The sequence below is a fragment of the Panthera tigris genome, chromosome C2, assembly GCF_018350195.1.
Source record: "Panthera tigris isolate Pti1 chromosome C2, P.tigris_Pti1_mat1.1, whole genome shotgun sequence".
NCBI lineage: Eukaryota > Metazoa > Chordata > Mammalia > Carnivora > Felidae > Panthera > Panthera tigris.
In genome coordinates this window covers 83,195,302-83,209,410 of record NC_056668.1, presented here as the reverse complement: position 1 = coordinate 83,209,410, position 14,109 = coordinate 83,195,302, and the positions used below count along the sequence as shown (strand labels likewise).

General features: G+C 40.2%; 1 protein-coding gene across 1 annotated transcript in view; it reads right to left on the bottom strand.

Moving 5' to 3' along the window:
* MCF2L2 (MCF.2 cell line derived transforming sequence-like 2) overlaps nt 1-14,109 on the bottom strand; it is a 254,578-nt gene that overhangs the window by 45,088 nt on the left and 195,381 nt on the right. The window contains exons 17-20 of the mRNA XM_042956659.1: nt 7,085-7,200; nt 5,851-5,920; nt 1,125-1,217; nt 28-120 (exon numbers count right to left, since the gene is read on the bottom strand). Of these exons, the coding sequence (XP_042812593.1) occupies nt 28-120; nt 1,125-1,217; nt 5,851-5,920; nt 7,085-7,200 (372 nt within the window). The remainder of the gene's footprint in view (nt 1-27; nt 121-1,124; nt 1,218-5,850; nt 5,921-7,084; nt 7,201-14,109) is intronic.

Below are 14,109 nucleotides of genomic sequence, written 5' to 3'. Positions count from 1 at the left end.
AGGAAAGCACTGTCTCATTGACTTTACCTTTAACAGCGTCTGGTATTTTAGAAGCCTCTGGCTTGGTCCTCTAAGATACTTAAAAAGAGGGATATTGTGATCCAATTGGCGCTGGCACACCTTTAAAAGCCAAACAGAAACAATGTGAAACAAAACAAACAACACCCAGAGAGAACAAAGCGGCAGCATTTGAAAACAAGAAATAAAGCGGGCTCCTGTGGAAAAGAGGTACACCCGTGTTGACCAGCTTTGTAAAGCTATTGAGTTGTTGGATCCCTCAGGAACAGTATGTAAAATGAGAGAAAGGGGAAAGAGGATGGCTTGGCTAGTAATTGTATATGCAACTAGGGAAGCAGGACCATTTATTTCTTTTAGAAAGCAAGTCTGTTAGAACGCAGTGGGGCACTTCAAATCCTGAAAAAGATGCAGCCTGTGTTTGAGTTGGGGGTGATGTTGTCTATTCAGCTCATTTTGAGTCTGGAAGACTTGATGACTTATGTGATGACTGATGAATATCATTCCAGGGAGCCCATTTAAAATTCCCCATCCTAATTTGAGAAACCTAACAGAAGACCATGGGGGGAGGGAAGGGGAAAAAATAGTTTCAGAGAGGAGGCAAACCATAAGAGACTCTTAAATACAGAGAACAAACTGAGGGTTGATGTGAGGGCCGGCGGAAAGGGGAAACGGGTGATGGGCATTGAGGAGGGCCCTTGGGATGAGCACTGGGTGTTGTATGTAAGCGATGAATCACGGGAATCTACTTCTGAAACCAAAAGCACACTATATACACTGTATGTTAGCTAACCTGACAGTAAGTGATATTTATGAATGAATGAATGAATGAATGAATCAATCAATCAATCAATTCCCCATCCTACAAGAGGGCTCTGGTTTGCTCACCAGGCTACAGCTGCTCCTCACAGGCCTGTCCCATAGAGACCCAAGGCAGCATCAAAACTTCCAACACAGAATTTCAAAATAGGAGAGACTTTTAATAAATATAAATTCAAATGCCAAATTCCCCTGCCTTGTTCATACTTCTGATTTCTTTAAATACTTGGCGCATGCAAACATTTCTCAGGGAAAGCAATTTGTGGGAGACTTTGTGGTCTCAACATTACCCCAAAGAAGGCACAGTCTTGACATTCTTGCCAGATTGCCCTAGCTCGGGGCAGATTCTTATGGTATTTAAAATACATTTGAAGATCTTCTTTCTGGAAGAGGAAAAGCATTGGAACAAATTAATCAGGTGGCATTTTTCAGGAAGAGAATAGGATGATACTGTTTATTCATTCGAATATTCAACAAGCCTGAGTATTTTCATGGTGTGAGGAACTGGGGGTGTGTGATAACCTTATGTTGGGGTGACTGTGTGATGGGAGGGCAAACAGAGGGCTCTAAACAGCCACAAGTACTAAGCACGGACATGAACAGGGTGCTGTGGGACCAACTACAGGACTCTGGTAAATCAGTTAATTCATAAACCGGGATAGGTTTTTCATCTCCATCCTTCCTCCTCTGCTCTTTACCCAGGACATCACTGTTCCCCCAGAATAGCTCTGCAGTGAGGGACAAAATTGACAGAAAAGGTGCCAGTAGCTGATGGCCCCATCTTTCTCTCTCCCTGTCTTCCTATTATGATCATCATGAGCCAAACCTAGGGGGGAAAAAACCCCAAGAGACAGCCAAAAGGTACAAACACCCCAAAAGGAAAACATGGCAGTTTGGACACAGCAACATAGATCTAAGTCCTTTGGGCAATTCTCAGAGGAGCAGGCTCTGCCTCAGACATCACCTTCCACCTATAGCACCAGACTCCAAGATGGGAAAAATTACACGACTATCCTAAGGCTAGAGATGAAAGATTCCAAGTGCTGTGTGGCCTATTTCTTTTTGCCTCAAAGGCCATGAGAGATGGGCACATACCTATCAACAGCCCAGATAGAAAGGTTGCCCAGATAGAAAGGAGTCAGCTTGCCAGCTCCATCCACTCCATCAGTAGGACCTGGCCCAGAGCAGCTGCACTTGTCATAAAGCCTGTGCCACTCTGGTTAGAGAAGCCCATGTGGCTGCATCCTCATGGACTTCTGTGTCCCTATGCTTCTCAGGCCAACTCTTGATGTCCCTCATGTGGACACAGGTTATTTCTTCCCTCACAGCTTTAGCTAGGTCTATTCTTCTTCTCCTTCTCCTTCTCCTTCTCTGTCTCCTTCTTCTTCTAAAGTTTATTTATATATTTTGATAGAGAGACAGAGAGTGAGTGGGGAAGGGGCAGACAGAGAGAGGGAGAGAGAGAAAGAATCCCAAGCAGGCTCTGCACTGTCAGTGCAGAGCTCGATGTGGGGCTCGAACTCACCAACTGTGAGATCATGACCTGAATGAACTGAAACCAAGAGTCAGACAGATGTTCAAATGACTGAGCCACCCAGGCACCCCAAGGTCTATTCTACTTCCAAACACACTGCTGTAGTGAATGCTTTCTGTTTCTGTAGTTCTCCTCCTCTCCTGATGGATTGTAAGTGGTCATTTCACTTCACTCCAAGAACTTCAGCAACTCTGTCCTTTGCTACTCTCTCCGGGAAAAACTACATGCGTGTGTGTATGGAAGGGAGATGACCCTTGAGGAAATGTTGTTCAGACAGGTTAAGGAACTAAAATAATAACTCCGAGCTTAACAATATGTTCATTATTTATTCACTTGAGAACTATCTACCGAGTGCCATTGATAAGCCAGGCACGGCTTCCAGAGCAGAGCAACCTACACATGGGGAACATTCGTGCCATACCAAAAGCCAGGCTTATAAAATACTACAAAGTGATAAAGGCATCTCACCCACATTGGGTCCGTCAGAGCACAAAACACTGGCCTTTAGCACCTAAAACAATTCAAGGTTTCACTGCTTTCAACACTAACCACAAAAGGATTCTTTTTAAAAATTTTTTTTAAGGTTTATTTATTTTTGAGAGAGAGAGACAGAGACAGAGACAGAGACAGAGAATGAGCAGAGGAGGGGCAGAAAGAGAGGGAGACACAGAATCCAAAGTAGGCTCCAGGCTCTGAGCTGTCAGCACAGAGTCCAATGATGGGCTCGAACCCACAGACTGCGAGATCATGACCTGAGCCAAAGTTGGAGGCTTAACTGACTGAGCCACCCAGGTGCCCCAACTACTAGAGGATTCTTAAAAGCTGGAGGAGATTTTGGAGGTCCAGCCCCCCACTCAGTAAAACAACCTCCACAGTCAGCCACCTTTCCCCAAACTTTCCCAGTAACAGAGGCAAATGGTTCTCCTGATGGATGCTGAGCAGAAACCTGTGTTCCTATGTCTGTGTACTATGTCTGCACTTTGAGCAATGCAGAACATTATAAGCCTTCAAACACCAAAACACAACTGTTGACCTAAATTTGCTCTTCAATCCAAAATTCCTTAAAGAAAGGATATACACTAACCAGCAGCATAAGAAAGTGCCTGATTACCCTCACCTTCTTATAGAATAAATCAGGAGGCTAAAAAAAATTGCTACCAAAAATTCATATTCACACATGATTGTTTATGCATTAGGACAGAGCCTCTGGTGGTGGAGTGTCCAGATTAAGTTCTTGGCTTTGTCACTTACAAACCAAATGGCCCAAGTTCAGTGACTTAACCTTCCTATACTTCAGTTTTCTCATGTATTAAATGGGTTTATGACAATAGTCAACTATGATTGCTGTGAGATTAAATGAGATGATGTATTAAAACTTCTCAGCAAATGCCCAATATAACATACAGGATACCCAATAAATGGTAGCTATTGACAAAGCACTTTGTACTTTGTAGAACCCTTCTGCATACACTATTGTATTAGATCTCCACAACAACTTTACATATTGGTATGATTAAGCTTATTGTATGGAGAAGGAAAGTGAGACTCCAAGGGTTGAAGGGATTTAATGTGAGGTCATGCAGATAGCAAGTGGCTCAACTTAGACAAGTTACATTCCTGACTCCCACCTCAGTGCTCTTTCAGCCATGTCTGAAAGCATGCTCTTTTGTGCCATGTCAGATCTCAGAGCAAATGGAACTCAAAGTAAACTACTGACAAATGTTATTCTACATAGAGCTTGGCCTCTGGGGCAGGATCTTCCTGGATTCTGCAAGCTATAGAGTCTGATTAAAACACTTGGACAGAGCAATATTTCAAAACTCATCTCCACAGAATTCTGCAAATGCTACTAAGAAAAGGTCAACTGTTGTGGTACATAATGGTTGAGGGGCCCATCTTATTAGCTAACAAATACATAGCAGTAGCCAATTCCCTCAAGGAGCCTCAAAGAATAGGTGGTCATGGTTTTTAATTACTCCATTTGTCCCAGACTAATAACTTTGTGCTTGGGAAGAATTTATTACCTATATTCTGTCTCCAACATCATAAATCATTAGGATTATATGCAGCATTTAAATGCAGGTCTGGATGGAATAATTTCTGAGGTTTCTCCCAAAATGGAGGACTATAGAAAGCTTTGCAAAACTTTAGGTGAGGAATTCTTTTAGGAAAAGATGTTTTGTCAGCAATTCCCTGACCATTTCATTATACTTGGACAGTTTTTAAAATAATATCCACTTTCTCCCCACAGGGTTCTGGCCTTTTCTCATTCAACAATTTAAACAAGTCTTTGCAATAATGACATAAGCAATTATAAAATATTTCTAAACTATGAAACTAGATTTCACATTGGTGGTTTGATGAATACAAAATTGCAAAACAGTATAAAACACTAATAATGCTATAAAAGTAACTCAAAAAGGAAATTAATCAGATTGAATACAAAATCATTTTTAGTGTATCTTGAATTCTGGCACTTGATGAAAAGCCTATGATGAGGCTGTGGTGGAAAGCTGATACCGGGCCAAGAAAGGTCCTTCTAAGCCATTAGGAATGCTGAAGGTTGAAGGCTCTGCCTCTCCATTATGTCAAAGGCCTTGAAACCTGGGGATTTTTATTTTCTTGCTGTCAGTTTATCACAAGTACTGCTCTTAGACTTATCAGCCATAATTTGGATTGTTTAAAATTTTTTAAGCTGTTTGAGCTGTTGTGTCAGGCTCACAAAAAGAAAAGGAAGGAAGGGAATGAAAAGAAGGGCTGGTTGAGAGAGAGAGAAGAAATGGGAGACTTTGAGAGTTCAGGGCGTGAGGATCATCTGCATAGTCCTCCCAAGGGAAGAAAGTACTTGGTGGGGAGTGGTACTGGGCAATACATTTCTCTGTGACAGCTTACAGAGTACCACTGGACGAAACAGCCTATTCACTGCCCAAAGGAAGGGTGCAGAGAGGGCAAAAGGGAAGAGGTGTGGCAGCAGGGAAGGGGAAATAATCAGAAGTATGGTGTTGTAGGACAGGAAATCATAAACTGGGTGCTAAGTATATCCTCTATGTTGTATAAATAAATAAACAAACAAATAAATAAATAAAATGGAAGAAAATACATTTTTTGAGACTTTTAGTTTAGCATCAGTACTTCTCTTGAGAGTGTTAATACAACTTTAGTGAGGAATTTAAACCTGCTGTGTGATTCTTGTTTGAAAACAGCTCAGTCATTCAGAGCAGGATCATCTGCTTTGCAGGGGGTGGGGTGGGGGGCAGTCTTCCGTGTCACCAGGCTTTACAGGAGGCCAAGCTTGTAAGTTGCTCCCACCTGTCATATGAGCTTAGTCAAACTGGACTCATCCGACTCCTGCTTTGCACTCAAAAGGCATGTGTAACTCTTTAGACCATTGATATTTCCATTTGCCCTTGCCTCATACACAGAAAATTAAGGGTTAACTTTAATCACATGGTTGTTTCGACTTACTGGGAGCACAGACTTACTCTCTTGAGAAAGCAACGCGCCAGAAGTGCAGGGTTTTCGGTGCACTTTTCCAATTCTTTTAGAAAAGTCCTAGGGAAAGAAAAGTATAATAATGTTTTAATTTTTTTACATGTATAAGGTTAAAACTTTTTAAAAGTAAAATCATATAAGGTTTTAAGAGGTCTTTAGAAAAATGCTGTTTTCCAGGCTTTGTTGCTCTTGACTCATTTTCAACACACCGATTTGGGAGAAAAAACATTCTGTGACATTACTAGGATTCCTTGAAACTACCTACAGCTGTCCTGATCATTCTAAGCACTAGCTATAGATAGACAAGATGCAATGATGCTCCCTGCTACATGATAATAACATTAATAAGAACTTCTGCTGTTGCCGCTGCTACTGTTAATATCACTGAGAGCTTCAAGTAAGTCAGGCATAAGCTAAGTACTTCATAAACAATATCTCATTTAATCATCCACCAAATCTTGCAAAGTCGGGTTTCATAAATATGAAACCTGAGTTACATAGAGGTTGAATAACTTTTCCAGAGAAGGTAGCAGAAACGGGATTTCCATTTCACTTTTGTGTCTGACCAATGGACAGGAGACATGTTTGAGAAGCAACTGTGGTTCACTTCACCAAGCAGTCTTTTCCTTTTCCATCAATTACATGTGTGATTTGGGGTTACTATATTGAGTAAAGAGAGGAAACGAGCTGCAGTATCATCTGTGAAATGAAAGGCTGGGAAGATGATTTCTAAAGTCCCTTCCTCCTCTAATTCTCTAAAACTCAACACCCAACCAGCCCTGGGCTACAAGGACAACTTGTTTAACCAGTTAGCATTTTCCAACACCCTAGCTCCCAGCACTACCCTATGACAGTAAGTATGTGGATGTGTGTCCTGCTCATCTTTGTATTCCCAATGCTGAACACAGTGCCTGACATAGTACAGGTCCACAATAAAATGCTGATGCATGAATAGATAAATAAGCAAAGGAACATACAGAAAATATTACCTTAATGCCTGACACCTGGTACATGCTCCATTCGTGCCTTTCCCCTTCTCCCTCAGAGATCTGTGGCACTTCTTCCCTCCCTCTCATCCCATCCCACCCCAATCAAATCCACGGACTCTGAACTACTTGCTTAAGCCTAACAATGTCTAAGCATGTTCATCTCCAAATTCCATCAGTCTGATTTCCATTGTTCTTCTACTTTCCATTTTTCCTGATAATATAAATTATTATATACCTGTTGTGAAATTCATAAAGTTCTCTAATATTCCCAAAGAGAAGCTCCTTGTTATTCTGAAGAACATCTGGAATCAGATGCTTCAGCCAAATAAAATCCATTGGAGTGATATATCCCTGCAGAGGTGGAAACAAGGTAGGTTTTACAGGTAGGAACATATGAGAGATGATCTGAATTAGCTACTCCAGGGACCAAAACCCTAATAGTTAGGAAATATGGTGTTTAGAAAAATGCTGTTTTCCAGGCTTTGTTGCTCTTGACTCATCTTGATTGACAGTTATCTCCTGAAACCCATTCCATCAAATGCTTTCTTTTGATATTATGTCCTTCGTGCGTCCATCTTCAGAAGATGGTTAAATGGCAATGATAATAAAACGGCAATTTATAGAAAGAAAAAAAATGTATTTTTAAAATGTTTATGTTATACAAGTCAAGTGTGAAAGCCAAAGACTTACCCATCATTTTACAACCAAACACAATTACTATTGTTTTATTATATTTCCTTCATAACTTTTTAAAAGCTTATTTTATATGGCTGTAATCACAGTAATCACATGTAATTTATATTCTGTTTTTCCACATGCATTTTGGGCTAAGCTTGTAAAATTCTACATATATTGTTTTTACTTTTATAAGCATTTTTCAATGTTGCTATATTTATTCAAAATAATTATTTTTTAAATATAATTTATTGTTAAATCAGTTTCCATACAACACCCAGTGCTCATCCCAACAAGTGCCCTCTTCAATGCCCATCGCCCACTTTCCCCTTTCCCCCACCCCCCATCAACCCTCAGTTTATTCTCTGTACTCAAGAGTCTCTAATGGTTTGCCTCCCTCTATCTCTGTGAGTTTTTCCTCCCTTCTGCTCCCCAAGGTCTTCTGTTAAGCTTCTCAAGATCCACATGAGTGAAAACATATGGTATCTGTCTTTCTCTGGCTGACTTATTTCACTTAGCATAATACCCTCCAGTTCCATCTACGTTGCTGCAAATGGCCAGATTTCATTCTTTCTAATTGTCAAGTAGTATTCCATTGTATATATAAATCACATCTTCTTTATCCATTCATCAGTTAATGGACATTTAGGGTCTTTCCACAATTTGGCTATTGTTGAAAGTGCTGCTATAAACATTGGGGTACAATTGCCCCTATGCATCAGCACTCCTATATCCCTTGGGTAAATTCCTACCAGTGCTATTGCTGGGTCATAGGGTAGTTCTATTTTTAATTTTTTGAGGAACCTCCACACTGTTTTCCAGAGTGACTGCACTAGTTTGCATTCCCAACAACAGTGCAAGAGGGTTCCCATTTCTCCACATCCTCGCCAGCATCTATAGTCTTGTGATTTGTTAATTTTAGCCACTCTGACTGGTGTGAGGTGGTATCTCAGTGTGGTTTTGATTTGTATTTCCCTGATGATGAGTGTCATTGAGCATCTTTTCATGTGTCTGTTGGCCATCTGGATGTCTTCTTTGGAAAACTGTCGCTCCATGTCTTCTGCCCATTTCTTCACTGTATTATTTGTTTTTCTGGGTGTTTTGGTAAGTTCTTTATAGATTTTGGATACTAACCCTTTATCTGATATGTCATTTATAAATATCTTTTTCCATTCCACCAGTTGCCTTTTAGTTTTGTTGTTTTTAGTGCAGAAGCTTTTTATCTTGATGAGATCCCAATAGTTCATTTTTGCTTTTAATTACATTGCCTTTGGAGACGTGTTGAGCAAGAAATTGCTGTGGCGTAGGTCAAACAGGAACTTTTTCCTGTTTTCTCCTCTAGAGCTTTGATGGTTTCCTGTCTCACATTCAGGTCTTTCATCCATTTTGGGTTTATTTTTGTGTATGGTGTAGCAAAGGGATCTAGTTTCATTCTTCTGCACGTTGCTGTCCCGTTCTCCCAGCACCATTTGCTAAAGAGACTGTCTTTTTTCCATTGGATACTATTTCTAGCTTTGTCAAAGATTAGTTGGCCGTATATTTGTGAGTCCAATTCTGGGTCGTCTATTCTATTTCATTGGTCTATGTGTCTGTTTTGGGGCCAATACCATACTGTCTTGATGATTACAGCTTTGTAGTAGAGGCTAAAGTGTGGGATTGTGATGCCTCCCACTTTGGTTTTCTTTTTCAACATTACTTTGGTTATTCTGGGTCTTTTGTGGTTCCTTACAAATTTTAGGATTGTTTGTTCTAGCTTTGAGACGAATGCTAGTGCAATTTTAATTGGGATTGCATTGAATGTGTAGATTGTTTTGGGTAGTATTGACATTTTAACAATATTTATTCTTCCAATCCATGAGCATGGAATGTTTTTCCATTTCTTTGTATCTTCTTCAATTTCTTTCATAAGTGTTCTATAGTTTTCAGCATACAGATCTTTTACATCTTTGGTTAGGTTTATTCCTAGGTATTTTATGATTCTTGGTGCAATTGTGAATGGGATCAGTTTCTTTATTTGTCTTTCTGTTGCTTCATTATTAGTGTATAAGAATGCAACTGATTTCTGTACATTAAATTTGTATCCTGTGACTTTGCTGAATTCATGTATCAGTTCTAGCAGACTTTTGGTGGAGTCTATCAGATTTTCCATATAATATCATGTCATCTGCAAAAAGTGAAAGCTTGACTTCATCTTTGCCAATTTTGACGCTTTCGATTTCCTTTTGTTGTTTGATTGCTGATGCTAGAACTTCCAACACTATGTTAAACAACAGCAGTGAGAGTGGACATCCCTGTCATGTTCCTGATCTCAGGGGGAAAGCTCTCAGTTTTTCCCCATTGAGGATGATATTATCTGTGGGCTTTTCATAAATGGCTTTTATGATGTTTAAGTATGTTCCTTCTATCCCTACTTTCTTGAGGGCTTTTATTAAGAAAGGATGCTGAATTTTGTCAAATGCTTTTTCTGCATCTATTGACAAGATCATTTGGTTCTTAGCCTTCCTTTTATTAATGTGATGTATCACATTGATTGATTTGTGAATATTGAACAAATCCTGCAGCCCAGGAATGAATCCCACTTGATCGTGGTGAATAATTCTTTTTATGCTGTTGAATTCAATTTGCTAGTATCTTGTTGAGAATTTTTGCATTCATAGTCATCAAGCCTGTAGTTCTCTTTTTTGCCTGGGTGTCTGTCTGGTTTGGGAATCAAAGTAATGCTGGCTTCATAGAATGAGTCTGGAAGTTTTCCTTCCATTTCTATTTTTTGGAACAGCTTGAGAAGAATCGGTATTAACTCTGCTTTAAATGTCTGGTAGAATTCCCCGGGGAAGCCATCTGGTCCAGAACTCTCATTTTTGAGATTTTTGATAACTGATTCAATTTCTACACTAGTTATGGGTCTGTTCAAATTTCCTATCTCTTCCCATTTGAGTTTTGGTAGTGTGTGGATGTCTAGGAATTTGTCCATTTCTTCCAGGTTGTCCAATTTGCTGGCATATAATTTTTCATAGTATTCCCTGCTAATTGCTTGTATTTCTGAGTGATTGGTTGTGATAAATCCATTTTCATTCGTGATTGTATCTACTTGAGTCCTGTCTCTTTTCTTTTTGAGAAGCCTGGCTAGAAGTTTATCAATTTTGTTTATTTTTTCAAAAAAACAACTCTTAGTTTCATTGATCTGTTCTACTTTTTTTTTTTTTTTTTTTGGATTCTATATTGTTTATTTCTGCTCTGATCTTTATTATTTCTCTTCTTCTGCTGGGCTTGGGGTGTCTTTGCTGTTCTGCTTCTAGTTCCTTTATGTGTGCTGTTAGATTTCGTATTTGGGATTTTTCTTGTTTCTTGAGATAGGCCTGGATTGCAATGAATTTTACTCTTAGGACTGACTTTGCTGCATTCCAACGGGTTTGGATTGTGGTGTTTTCATTTTCGTTTGTTTCCATATATTTTTTAATATCTTCTCTAATTGTCTGGTTGACCCATTTGTTCTTAGGAGGCTTTTCTTTAACCTCCATGCTTCTGGAGGTTTTCCAGACTTTTTCCTGTGGTTGATTTCAAGTTTCATAGCAGTGTGATCTGAAAGTGTGTATGGTATGGCCTCAATTCTTTTATATTTATTGAGGGCTGTTTTGTGACTCAGTATGTGATCTATCTTAGAGAACGTTCCATGTGCACTCAAGAAGAAAGTAAATTCTGCTGTTTCAGGATGTATAGTTCTAAATGTATCTGTCAAGTCCATCTGGTCCAGTGTATCATTCAGGGCCATAGTTTCTTTAATGACTTTCTGTCTAGATGATCTGTCCATTGTTGTAAGTGGAGTATTAAAGTCCCCTGTAATTACCACATTCTTACCAATAAGACTGCTTATGTTTGAGATTAATTGTTTTATATATTTCGGTGCTTCTGAATTCGGTGCATAAACATTCATAATTGTTAGCTCTTCCTGATGGATAGACTCTGTAATTATTATATAATGCCCTTCTTCATCTCTTGTTACAACCTTTAATTTAAAGTCTAGTTTGTCTGAAATAAGTATGGCTACTCCAGCTTTCTTTTGACTTCCAGTAGCATGATAGATAGCTCTCCATCCCCTCACTTTCAATCTGAAGGTGTTCTCAGGTCTAAAATGGGTTTCTTTTAGACAGCAAATAGATGGATCTTGTCTTTTTATCCATTCTGTTACCCTATGTCTTTTGATTAGAACGTTTAGTCCATTTACATTCAGTGTTATTATTGAAAGATATGGGTTTGGAGTCATTGTGATGTCTGTAGGTTTCATGCTTGTAGTGATGTCTCTGGTACTTTGTGGTCCTTGCAACATTTCACTCACAGAATCCCCCTTAGGATCTCTTGTAGGGCTGGTTTAGTGGTGATGAATTCCTTTAGCTTTTGTTTGTTTGGGAAGACCTTTATCTCTCCTTCTATTCTGAATGACAGACTTGCTGGATAAAGGATTCTCAGCTGCATATTTTTTCTGTTCATCACATTGAAGATTTCTTGCCATTCCTTTCTGGACTGCCAAGTTTCAGTAGATAGGTCTGCTACTACCCTTACGTGTCTACCTTTGCATGTTAAGTCCTGTTTATCTCTAGCTGCTTTCAGAATTCTCTCTTTATTCTTGTATTTTGCCAGTTTCACTATGATATGTCATGCAGAAGATTGATTCAAGTTATGTCTGAAGGGAGTTCTCTGTGCCTCTTCCGTTTCAATGTCTGTTTCCTTCCCCAGATTGGGGAAGTTGTCAGCTATGATTTGTTCAAGTACACCTTCAGCCCCTTCCTCTCTCTCTTCTTCTTCTTCTGGAATTCCTATGATACAGATATTGTTCCATTTGATTGCATCACTTAGTTCCCTAATTCTCCCCTCATTATCCTGGATTTTTTAATCTCTCTTTTTCTCAGTTTCCTCTTTTTCCATAATTTTATCTTCTAATTCACCTATTCTCCCCTTTGCCTCTTCAATCTATGCTGTGGCCACCTCCATTTTATCTTGCATCTCACTTATAGCATTTTTAAATTCATCATGACTATTTTTTAGTTCCTTGATCTCTGCAGCAATAGATTCTCTGCTGTCTTCTATGCCTTTTTGAATCCCAGCAATTAATTTTATGACTATTATCCTAAATTCTTGTTCAGTTATATTGCTTATATCTGATTTGATCAATTCTTTAGCTGTCACTTCTTCCTGGAATTTCTCTTAAGGAGAATTCTTCCATGTCATCAGTTTGGCTAATTTTCTGTCCCTTATGAGTTTTAAAAGCTTGTTACGTGCTCTGCACCTGTGAGCACTGCTATATTAAAGGGGGGCCATACACCATACAGGGTCTGGCCCTTCAGGAGGTGTTTTTTTGGAGGGTGTTACTTGCTCTCCGTTATTGTGACTTTGGTTATTTTATTTCCCTACTTGTAGTGATGTTTTGGACCCTCCCAGGTGTGCTTTGATTTGTTCCTTGAAGTAGCCCTGGAAAGGAAAACAAACAAACAAACAAACAAACAGCAAACAAAAACACACAAACAGACAAATAAAACAAACAAACAATCCAAAAGCAAAAAACCAAAAACACCAACTATAAGTAAAGAATAGGGTGGAGGCGGTGCTGATGGAAGAGCACATACAAAGAGAGAAATGACAGGGGTGGGGAAAAGAAAAAATAAACATTGAGCAGGCAGAGAGACTAAATGGCTTAATCCAGAGAGAGAGAAAGGAAAATAAAGAAGGGGGGGGGGAGAAACGATGATAAAGTTATGTAGACAGAGAAACTATACAGCTTGAGTATTCCAGAGAGAGAGAGAAAGGAAAGTAAAGAAGGAGGTGTAGAACATGTATCAAGAGAATGGATTAAATATGTCTGCTTAAACAACCAACAAGAGAATGGATTAAATATGTCTGTTAAACAAACCAGAGTAACCGGCCTAGAGGAGGAAAGAGATAAGGAGAAAAGGAAGGTAGAATGTATCTAAATAATAAGAATTGTCCTAGAATTAATCCAGGTAATGTAGAAGCACTGGTCCGGAAGAGTGGTCGGTCTGGTTCCTCAGTGTCTATGCTGCTCCAGTAGACACACACTTACCCCGCGTGGAGGGGCGTGGTTTGGTATAGGCAGGTCCCGCCTCCACGGGGAGCCCCATGGACCCATCTCTGAGGCCTCGCCTTGGTGGTGGGGAGAAAAATGGCGACGCCCCCCCCCCCCCCCCCCCCCCCCCCCAGTCTCCTCTCCTCTGACCCGGTGGACTCCGTTGGAGTCATCCTCACTGTGCCATGGGCACAGACGGGGCAGTTTTTCTCGCTCCACCAATTCCCGTGCCCCAGTGATTGGCTGGGATTTAAACTCCCACTCCATGCGCCCTGGCACTGGGGAAGCACCTCTCTATGCCATCCGATATGTGGTCCTGGCTGTTTTTGTTCCATGTTGCAGCACTCCAGGGAAGGGGTCGCTTTCTCCTACTGTGGACTGCGCCCCTGACCTAGCCACTGAGCATGGGGGTGGCAGACGCAGGCAGGCTTTGTCTTGTGCTGCAGCACTTCGAGGAGGTGACCGCTTTCTCCTACTGTGACTGCGCCCCTGACCTACCACTGAACCCG